Source organism: Prionailurus viverrinus, chromosome D1, assembly GCF_022837055.1.
Source record: "Prionailurus viverrinus isolate Anna chromosome D1, UM_Priviv_1.0, whole genome shotgun sequence".
Lineage (NCBI taxonomy): Eukaryota > Metazoa > Chordata > Mammalia > Carnivora > Felidae > Prionailurus > Prionailurus viverrinus.
Genome location: NC_062570.1, coordinates 76,833,329 through 76,845,006, shown reverse-complemented (window position 1 = coordinate 76,845,006; position 11,678 = coordinate 76,833,329). Strand labels below are relative to the sequence as shown.

The window sequence follows — 11,678 nt, the reverse complement described above, 5'->3', positions numbered from 1 at the left end:
TCTTAAAACTGATGTCTCTACGTCCCTCAATGTTACTATAGGCAACGGGGGACTTCAAATTCAAATCAAAGACCCGAGCATGCATGCGCGCACACACACACACACAGAGATATTAGGAGTAGAAATAAATTGCGCAGATCAAATTTCTTTTATCACTTTTTTCTCTAAAGGTGAGGGTAAAATAATGCAAGAGAAAAACCAATTAGGTGACAACACTTGGATCTAAATTTAACAAAACACAGATGGGGAAGAGAAGGGCTGAATCAGAAAAACAGTGTTGGTTCTTCAGTCTCACCTGTACAGGAGAAGTCATCCACGCGAATGTATCCCGGGATACAGTCACAGCGATATAACCCAGGCAAGTTGACACACACAGTATTGGCATGACAGTAATGCATCTTAGCTGCACACTCATCAATATCTGAAGGAGGAAAAAGAAAAAAAGAAGCAATATCACAGTGAGGTGAATGACGGAACTATCATGTAACCATGTTGCAATGAAATTTAAAAAGGCAAATGCCCAACAAAGCTAAGAGAAAATGCAAGATGCATTAAACACAAAATCTTAAATGCAAATTCAGCTGCATTCAAGTGCATCAGATCCTATCTTGAGCTGAAAGTATTTCCAGAAAGAGGCACAGTGAGACGCAACAGCTAAGAAGCCTAGAGGTATGAAGACTGAATCTACTATTACTAATCCCTCACCACGGAGGATGCTGGATTTAAACATCCAAAATCAAGGAGTTCTATGTCCAATGAGTTGGTACCAATTAATATTTATTAGATGTCCACTGTACATGGTGTAGCTTTTATCAGGGAGATCAAGGGAATCCAGGCTTCTCTGCTCATGTGTCTTACTAAGACATGCTTTAATCCATCTGTTAAAAAATGATGGTGCAGCCAGTTTATCCCATGGTGTATTTTGAATACAGACAGCAGCTGTGGTCTAATGCAAACTGATGCCTTTCATCCCTTGACCTGGAGATTCATCCCATGAGACAGAATAATGGGCTGATTTAGCAAAAACATCTTTTTCTTTCTGGAACAGAGGTCAGAGCATCCCCTACTTTCTCATAAGCATTCATGGGAAGAATTAGAATCACCTACGACCTTAGTACAGAGTTTAATTGAGTCTTTTCTGGAAGTTGTTTTCAGAAATGGCTTTACATTCATTTTACTCAGACTGCTTATGTGTGAAGGAGAGGAAGGGGGAGCTGCACAGTGTAAGAACCTAAGACAGACAATGTGAGTTCTGGTTCTGGTTCTTCCACTGACTAGCCTGTGACTTCCATTCAACCAGTATGAGTTCCAGAATTCTCGTGAATTGGTCATGCAGGCCAGTTCTGAACCTACATCTTTAAACTCCTTATCTAATTTAATCCACAAACAACTCCACGATCACAGTACAGCACTACCCACATTTTGCAGTGTAGACAACTGAGGCTTAAAGAGGTTAAATATGTGGCAAAAATATATACCATCCTGTTAGAACATGCTACACCCAGGAGTGGAACTCAGAAGTCAATCGTTTATGATGATTTACTTAATGAAAGCACCTTGAAGATGATAGTCAACCACAGTGTTACTATTAAGGTAATCACTGAAGTCCTAATATGCTTCATGTGTAGAAACAGAAGACAAAAACACCTATAATCTCACTTATCTATATTAAAAGTAAAAGTAGATTGACTTACTTCCTGATAAAACCACTGAAGTAACACCAGATTCTTTTCAGCACTAAACATCTCTCAGCCTATAAACAAAAGTTATTGTGCAGTAATCGAGGTCCTAGAAGGACACTTGCAGTTAGCAAGACTTCCATAACTATAAAGAACAAAACACCAGAAATTAGAGAAATGATTCAGGCAATAAACCAAGTGTTATACTTGCACAAGATCATGTGCTTTCAAAGATGATCCAAGACAATGCACAATTAAAATAAATGGACAAAAGGAATATTAAAACTATATAATAAGATTACATCAAGCTAAGGTGTGGAGGGAACTCTCCCACAAACTTAAGACAGAATAGTAGCTGCACATGAGCATGAGATATGGTTTGGATCTCTCTGGCACCCAGGACATTAGAATTCCTTTAACAAGTCGGTTCCTGGCATCATTGAAGCATTTTTGCTTCACACACCGGTGGATACCATAAAAGTCGAGAGGAGTATTTCAGGAAAGGACTAACGATTATTTTTGTCACCTGCTGAATAAGATAAAGACATAACTAACCACTGGATTTGGCAAGAAGTAGTTCACCGCTGACCTTGACCTAATAAGAGTAGATTTGGGAAAGTGGTAGAGAAAAGCCTGACTGGAGTCCATTAAAGAGAGAATGGAAGATGAGGGAAGAGAGAAAAACAAGGCAAACTTTTTGAGATTTTTTTTTCCCATAAGGAAAAATGGAGGAACAGCTCTGGGGAGACTTGGTGTAGAGAGAATCTTATTTACAGATGGAAGAGATCACAGCACATTTGCAGGCTGTTGGGAAGGATTCAATACAAGTGAAGCGAACTGATGATGTTGAAGAAAGAGATCACTGTAGGAGCAAAGTCCTGGGGAAGAAGGCAAGAGGGACTGTGCTCCAGCATGCAGATGGAACACATCACCTTCAAAACAAGAATGAAGCTGAGAGAAGCAAAGAGGTGGAGATGGCTGGCATATTTGGTGGCTGGAAGACAAAGTAGTTCTCCCTCACTTATTTTTATTTTCTCAGTGAAATGCAAAGAGAGGGTAACATTTGAGAATCAAGAAAGGGAGGGCATATCGGATATTTAAGGAGAGAGGAAATGGTATTAAAAAACAGTCGTTTTGAAAAAAAGGAACAAAAATTTACTAGAGCATGTGGGAAGGTGGCTGAAGAGCTACTGCGATTTGCAGTCAAAAGTGCATTAAGTGACAGCAGTCAGCATGGCCATGTGTTTTCTTCAGTCTCATTCAGATATTTTGGGGCAATAGCACGGTAGGTGGAAAGTTAAAGGAGTTTTTATGCAAATATAATGGGTAAAGACAGATACGAGGGAATTGAGGGTACTAAGAAAGAGGTGACGATAATGAAATAGGAAGGAATCTCGGCTATTGAGGAGAGATGTGAGGACATGAAGAAGGAGGTAGACAGCTGTAAATGCATTAAAATTAGGGGTGGATGGACACTGTGTTACACTCCTGAGATCTCACTTCAGAACTAAAGAATTTAATCCCCCAGCTAAGGGGAGTACTGCCTGCTAACAATCTTCAGCTGTTATCCTTTTAAGGAAATTGTCCTTGGCCAATGAGAGATTATACAGTCACAGTCACACTTGAATCCTGGGAGCGACCTACAAAGACTAGTTCTCATTCATCCCGAACTCAAGAGAATTCTAAAGGACCATCCAGATTTCAGAGCACTCAGTGAGACTTTGCTAACTTTTCCCTCTGCCCAATCCTACATTATTCCCTTCCCCAGAGGCATTCATCCCTATAGCACTCTCTAATAAACTTCCTGCACTCCAGTCTCCATTGCCAAGTTTGCTTCTGGGGGAACCCAAACTGCCTCAGCAATCCTAATGGAGGCAAGGTGTAGTTACAGTGAGGGTCTAGAACACATGAGCTAGAAAGCTAGAGGAGGGGTTACAAAGCAGTGTGCCTAACATTAATATTTTGAAAGTGATTCAGTTATTGATGATTACAAGATCTTTCCCAGGACTATGGGGGAGTGGAAGAATAGATCATTGTAAGTGAGAGGCTGGGAACACCAAGAGAAGCCAGGCACTGGAGGAAGTTGGTTGGCATTAGTGCTGTTCATCGAACAGATATTAACAGTTTTCCTCCTCCTGAGCACATCACACAACTGTGCTTCCCCATCCTCTTGGAAGCTAAGCAGAGCTGTATGAGTGATCATGAAGTCTGAACAAAGCACAACACTTCCAGGTGGAAACATTAAGAGCCAGCGCCTGACTTACCACATTTTCTTGTTCTGGCGTTGGAAACCATGGCAGCACAAAGATGGAGACTCTTTGAGCCTGGGTCCCTGAGTGAGGCATAGGCAACCAGACAAGCTTGGTGAACATGTTGCATGAACTAGAAATATGCTTTCACTGATTTAAGCCATCGAGCCCACCCTGGCTGGTATAGAGGGTGACTAAGAACAGCATCTCAAAAATGAGATCCTTAAGCTTGATCTTAAAAGATGCACAGAAATTCACCACGTAGAGACTGGAGGTGGGGGGAAAGAAGGGAAACTACAGAGACTAAACTTTTTGTCTGTGCAGAGTCAGGAAGGGAGAGAATCACTGAGTCGTGAACATTAATTAGCCCTCTGCTAAGCCCTGAAGCAGAGGATGAACAAAATGCCACCACAAACCTCACAGCCTGGCAAGACATTGAGCAAAACTTGTTAAGTCCTACCAAGAATGTGAGATCTTTTACCAGGGGGCTTTGATCCAGGCTGAGAGGGCCAGAGAAGCAGTCTCTGTGGAAGTGAGGCTTCATCCAAGACCTAAAACACAGGTCCAACAGGTAAAGGGGAGAAGAATAACATACCAGACAGAGAAGAATGAGAAGCATTAGAGGAAGGAGCTTTGTCTGTTTAAAGTACAACTGGAAAGATAAGCTCAGGCCAGATCCTGCTGAGCCTTGTGGGCCATGGGAAGGAGTCTAGACTTTAATCAGGGTGGTGACATAAACCAATTTCTGTTTTTAAAATATCAGTCAGCTGTACTGAAGAAAATGGATCGGAGCTGGGCAAGCTGAAGGCTAAACACGTTGGTATTTTACTCACAGAGAGACGGCCACACTGAACTCCATCTCATTCTGCCGGGGTGCCCAGGCATTCTTTAAGATGAGAAACTAGTCAGGACTTGCCTTAGAGGCAATTCAATCTTCAGCCCATGGGCCACAGCCACCAACCAGGCTGCTGACTGCAATGAGTGTTTCCCTGTCATGGACCCTTGTCAGCTCCACCCAGAGAGAAACTCCTGCTTCATTTCCCTGAGGCCTCTGGATAACTAATGAGAGGTATCTGCCTCATCTAGGTTTGAAGGACTTACTTGGCTGCAACAAGCTTATTTTGATTCAAACAGCCGAACCATTGCTCTTTTTCATAGATTTCAAAGGCCCTAAATAAAACTATTTTCAAAAACAGAACAAGGGGATGGTGAGAAAACCCCAGTGAGAATTTCTCCCATAGACTTGCCAAACCTTTACTCTCTACATGCATGGGGTCTCACACAGGACCCCGGGTCATACATCCCTGCTGCTATGGTGAAGTGTCTTTCAGTTGGTTTCGTTTTCAATTCATATCACTGATAATCTCAGCTCTTGCATATGTCCTAATTTCCAGGTACCATTCCAGAAAGAGACAGCACCAAATAAAGCAGAAAGGTTGACGAATGTACCAGAAAATTCAACTGTTACAACCTTATCTTTGTTGCTTATCCCCCATCATGCAAACACCAAATATAAAAACCACCTCGTGGTATAACTAATGCAGAGGGGAGGAAAAAAAAAACTGTAAAGTGTTTAGAATCAGCTAGCTGGTTCCCTTGGGACGAGGAGCTAAAAGCAAGGAAGGAATTGAGAACTTCCCTGGTTTTAGGATGGGGCTGGAGATAGAATGGCAACACATTTGCCAAAAGAAAAATTGCCTCTCTATCGTCAGGGAAAGGCACAACCCTGCAGACAGTTTCAGTAGGACTCAAGAGTGCTTCAAAAGCAAATCTGATTATAGAAAGAATCAAAACAGAATTAACAAACATCTTCAGAGAATTGAGATATCCTAAGAAAACAATCTTGAGAACTAGTGAGCTGAGATTTTTAAAATGAGCCTAAGACGAACGTTGGCTTATTGTTCACAAAGATTCTGAAAGGTAATGAATAATTACAAAAACAAGCACATGAACACACGAACACAACTGCCTAATGAAAGAATGAACTGAAACTCAGAGAAAGAAACTGCATACGACCCAAAGCACCAAAGATTTTAACCTGAAAGCCATCCGACCTTTGTCCAGGTGGTGCTGATGCTCTACCTGAAGCAGATTTCTTTCTCAGGTGTGATATTCACCCAAAAACCAGAAGACAAGAAAAGGCTAAGCCTGAGGCTGAACCTCAAGGTGTGAGTTGGACACACTCCAGTCCAGGTTCAAGCTAATAAACGTCTCAAACCATCTAGGAAGTTGTTATAAGAAGAACCACAGTTAACCTGACTACTGGAGGGATGAATGGACTAAAAACAAAAACAAAACAAAACAAAAAAAACCCCACACCATTAGACCCAGGGTAATACCAAAATGAGTAAGAGGTTCAATGTATGTAACCTCATAGGATAAAATTAGGAACAGCCCCCCGGCACCTGACTAATCCTCAATAAATAGCTGTCATTTCTTTGTATCAGATACTATGCTAGGTATTTCACAGATGGCATCTCATCACTTCATGTATTCCTCTTGAATTAAGTAGGTAGCCCCACACCATGATGAGGGAACTGAGGCTCAGATTATTAGGTCACTTGCCCAAGGCACGAAGTCAGTAAGCATAAGAGCCTGGGCTTAAATCCACATAGTCTGACTTCAAAGTGGGCACTGTTCTCACGGTGCCAGTTCTAGCCCTCACTAACAATTCCATCCTAGGACTCTATTACATACACCTGATGCTGCCAGGAAGCATATGTAAACAAGAAGATCTTCAAATTCTAGGTCTGCGTGCAATGCCGTTCATAACATTTGGTCTGGTGTTACACTCTGTTAAAATAGCAATGCTACATCATGTATCACTGCTTCTTTGGCTCTTTTAAAGAGATCTTAACACTTTCACACTTAAGGCTCCAGTGACCCGGAGCCCCAAACCAGGTAGGCGCCTTCTGCTCCCAGCTTTTTTAGCCCACAGCTTGATACAGTCTTTATGCTGGTAGCTTAAGACTGATTGCCTCCTATAGAATTAGAAACTAGAGACAAAAAGGCTGGTTGTTTTCTTCTTTTTAATATTTTTAGAGAAACATCTATAAACCCGACTGCAGTATATATCAGCTCGAGTTTAATGGGCCTCGAATTACGATTTATTCGTATAGATTGCTTGTCACCTTTGAAATATTAGAGCTCATCTTCTGGTGGTCTTTTGAGGTAATAAAAATACATGATTTATGTCCCTCCCCAGGATGGTGAAGTAGTTTGTTTTCATTTTAAAAAGGTGTACTTATGGACTTTAAAACAAAACTTGATGTGGTGTAATGATTCTTCATACATCACCAGCCTCCATCTGCATAAGAGTTCAGAGCAAACACAGACCCAAATTTGGCATTATCATCATTAAATTAGAGTTCAAGGTCTGGGTAGCAAAGACAGAAGCAAATGTAAATAATTCTTTTAATAAAAATGTGTGATCTACTCAGACTTGCTCCTAAGAATTTCCTAGAAAAAGGCAACGTCCAAAGGTTGGACTCAGGGGGTTGGTGGGAGGTGGTTATGCCTACTCTTCATGCACATTTAAAAAAAGAAACAGAAAGAGGAAAGAAAAGCAAGATTTACTGAGACTGTGCTCTGTATCAAGCACTGTGGAGATCCTATCTCATTATTCCCATCCCATGCACTAGCATCAACAACTACATATAGGGTACCTAGAATTTCAACTCAGATCTCGGTGACTCCAAGAAGCATATTTGTTCCACTCTGACTGCTGGACCAAGAGCCCTGGAATGACAGTCAAGAGTAAAGCTATCCTCCTGCTTTTTCTGTTAGCTAACTATAGCCCTGGAAGGTCACTTCTTCTTCTCTAGACCTTGGTTTTCCCATATATAAAATTAGGGACTTGGACCAGAGAGTATCTAAAGCCTATCAGTTCCCTGTTCTAAAGTTCTTGACATATTCAAGTTTTTCTGTCCACAGATCATAAAAGCCTGCTTCCAAAGCACTTTCTCTTGAGCTACCCATCTCTTCTCCTGTTTTAAGAAGTTGACAGATGCTCCAGATGCCTTTCCCAAGATACAGGTCCTAGAAAATACTATTCAGATGACCTAAGTCTTCTCACTGTTCTTTCATTAACTGTATCAACTGAGTTGGCATCTCCCCTGCAAACCAAAAGCAGCCAGAACTAGCAAACATATATTCACAAAAAGCATGGATCTGGGCAAATTCTCCATAGACAAGTAAGGTAACTTGCAGAGCAATTCTACCAGACTTTAATCTCCTGTCTTCGCAGACATCATGACTTATAAAAACATGGTGCCATTGGCCAGTCAGTTGTTATATTAGAATTGTGAATACTCTCCATCTGTGTCATACTGGATATTTTTTTAAAGTTGGGGCCTATTTTATCTCTGACTTGCACTTATAAAAATCCAGTCAGGCAGAAAAAATAGGATTATGCCCTTTTTCAGATGAGGGAACAGAAGCCCAGAGAAGATAGAAACAGAGCCCCAAACATATACAGATAATCATTGAGCTGATAACAGAATCAAGGTCTTCTAGCTGTGAACTAGTGCTTTATCCAATGTTCCATGTTTCTCTATAATTACAGTTTTCTTCTGAAGCAAGGGGAGAAAAATAAAATGCCTACAGAATTTAGGAATATAAACAAAATGCCTAACAGAAGCCAGGTAGCTGATATCTATGCAAAATACGCCCCTCCCACAAAGAAATAAAGTCTCTCATTATTCATAAAACATACATCTATCTTATTTTCCTACTTCCAAGAACAAAGAAATGGCTCTCTTTTATAGGGAAAAAGCACAGTATGAGGCCAATAACACATAAAAAGGGACACTGAACCTCAGTGGTGGAAAGATGACAGCAAGAGTTTGGACTGTGGACAATCAGAGCTCCTTCTGGATAATGCCATGATGGAGTAATAAGGGACATCATTGCATAGCACTTACTATGTGCTAAGCACAGTTTAGAAATGTTTGGGGGGCGCCTGGGTGTCTCAGTCAGTTAAGTGTCCAACTTAGGCTCAGGTCATGATCTCACCATTCCTGAGTTCAAGCCCCGTGTTGGGCTCTGTGCTAACAGCTCAGGGCCTGGAGCCTGCTTCAGATTCTGTGTCTCCCTCTCTCTCTGCCCCTCCCCTGCTCATGCTCTGTCACTCTCTGTCTCAAAGACAGATAGATAGATAGATAGATAGATAGATAGATAGATAGATAGATAGATAGATAGAAAGAAAGAAAGAAAGAAAGAAAGAAAGAAAGAGAATGTTTGGTAAATTGTCTCAAGTCACATAGCTAAGAGATACTCCTGAACTGCCAGCAGAGCAGGTAGGATGGGTCCAGAGTTTATACTCTTCACTCTAGAGTACTACCTCTCAGAGATTGTGGGCTAGATCTATGATCCTTCTAGAGAAGTTGCATATCCAAGCATTAATTTTTTAGAAGTTTTGCTCCAGTTTTTCCCCAAATACTTCAAATGAGGCAAAATGTATCTATCAGCTTCAATCCACGAATGCCTATTCCTTAAAGCACGTTATCACAAGGAGCTTTAGTGGCAGAAAGAAAAAAGGTACAGAAGGGAGAAAGGAAAAAAGGAAGAAAAGGAGGAAAAGGAAGAAAAGGAGGAAGGAAGGCAAGAAGGGAGGAGGAGGACAAGGAAGAAAGAAGGAAAAGAAGGAGAGAGAAGGGGGGAAATGACAAGACAACCCAGGGAGGTGTCTAGATAATCTCTATGGACTGAACTGTGTCCCCCCAAATAGGCTGAAGCCCTAACCTTCAATACAATGGTATTTGGAGACGGGGCCTCTGGGGGGGTAATTATGTTTCGATAACATCATGAGAGTGGTGCCTCAAGATGAGATTTGTGCTCTTAGAAGAAGAGATTCTAAGACAGATACTGTATATTTTCACTTTTATGTGGATCCTGAGAAACTTAAGAGAAACCCATGGGGGAGGGGAAGGAAAAAAAAAAACAACAAAAAAAAAAGGTTAGAGTGGGAGAGAGCCAAAACATAAGAGACTCTTAAAAACTGAGAACTGAGGGTTGATGGGGGGTGGGAGTGAGGGGAGAGTGGGTGATGGGTGTTGAGGAGGGCACCTTTTGGGATGAGCACTGGGTGTTGTATGGAAACCAATTTGACAATAAATTTCATATACTGAAAAAAAAAAAAAGAAGAGATTCTAGATAGCTTACACCCTTGCTTTCTCCCATGTGAGGACACAAGGAGAAGACAATAAGCTGCTGGCCAGGAGAGCCTTCACAAGACACCCAACCATGGTGGCACCCTAATCTCAGACTTCTAGCCACCAGGAGAGCGAGTCAATTCATTTCTGTTATTTAACCACCAATCTGTACCATTTTGTTATGGCAGCTCCAAAGCTAATGAAATTGTTAAATTTCTCTGTTGCCTGGTGAAATGGGTTTTTACATCATCTTCTAAGGTATGTGTCAAACAAATAGCTCGCCTGCCAAGTCAAATATTTGCAGATTAAAAATTCAAGTAACCTTTTGGTCATCACATGCATAGTAAAGGAGTGTTTTTATAGTTAAATACACCATAACGCAGAAATTAGATTGTTGGATTTTCTGACATTTAAATGTATTTTCCAAACATAGCTCTGTCAGATATTTGAAAAAATCATGCTAATATGTTTATTTTCCCTACTGTGCTCAATTTCAGAATCAAATTTTGTCATAAAACAACATATCTCTTTGTGCCATTGGAAATCAAAGCATACCAATTTCTAGCTGACAGCGCGAAAGTATTATAAGACAGCACCCTCAGATTTTTTCCCAGCCTGACATTCTGACTTTTGAGAGTGTCCATAACCTTATTCGGAGTGTCTGCAAGGAAAGCAGCACAGTGAGTGAAAGTTAATCTACTTTTGGCCTCAGGCTGTGCCCAGCCTATCTGAATCCATCAGTATCTGAATTCTACTTCAGCCAATGGTACCAACAAAATCAGTGAGTTCTTCCAAAGAGGTCCAGGGTTTTCTCATGAGTTATCAGTTGGATTAACCAAAGAAAACACTGGAAATGTAGAAGCTACAATGGTCTCTTGTCTTCCCTACCTTTGGGAAAGGAAATTCAAGAGGTATTAAGAGACTGCTGGACTCCATAGGCAGTAGATCCAAAGGTCAGAGGGATGTGGTCCCTGTTTTCTGGCTTTCATGCTAAGTAAAAAAGCCAGCCCCAAAAGAATCAAATCTAGCAGAGAGACAGTCACATGAACATGAAGCTTGTTAGTGCAACCTAAGTTCTACTACAGAAAGAAGTGACTAATTCCAACAAGGGGAAAAATTCACCCACAAGGTATTTGAGTCTTGAGAAGGCAACAGAATGTCTTCATAAAATGCTGATCACCTTCTCTTATCACTGATTGAATTAGGCAGCAAATCTTTGTTTCCTCCACAGCTTTATTGAGATATAATTGACATATAACATTGTGTAACTTTAAGATGTAAAACATAAAGTAGGATACACTTTAAATATTGCAAAATGATTACCACCATAGCCTTAGCTAATGCTTCTATCACATTACATAACTGCCATTTGTGTGTGTGTGGTGATAAGATTTAACATCTACTCTTTTAGTAACTTTCAAATATATGAAATTATTAACTAGAATCAGCATGCTGTATATTAGATACCAGGAACTTATTCATCTTATAACTGGAAGTTGGTACTTTTAAATCATCAAAAGATGAATGGATAAAGAAGATGGTGTATATACCTAGATACACAAAGGAATATAACTCATCCATGAGAAAAAAGGAAATCC

At 40.7% G+C, this 11,678-nt stretch overlaps 1 protein-coding gene across 1 annotated transcript in view; it reads right to left on the bottom strand.

Moving 5' to 3' along the window:
* Positions 1-202: 202 nt before the first annotated feature.
* Positions 203-11,678, bottom strand: part of NELL1 (neural EGFL like 1) — a 416,591-nt gene continuing 405,115 nt past the window's right edge. The window contains exons 13-14 of the mRNA XM_047823242.1: positions 296-421; positions 203-222 (exon numbers count right to left, since the gene is read on the bottom strand). Of these exons, the coding sequence (XP_047679198.1) occupies positions 203-222; positions 296-421 (146 nt within the window). The remainder of the gene's footprint in view (positions 223-295; positions 422-11,678) is intronic.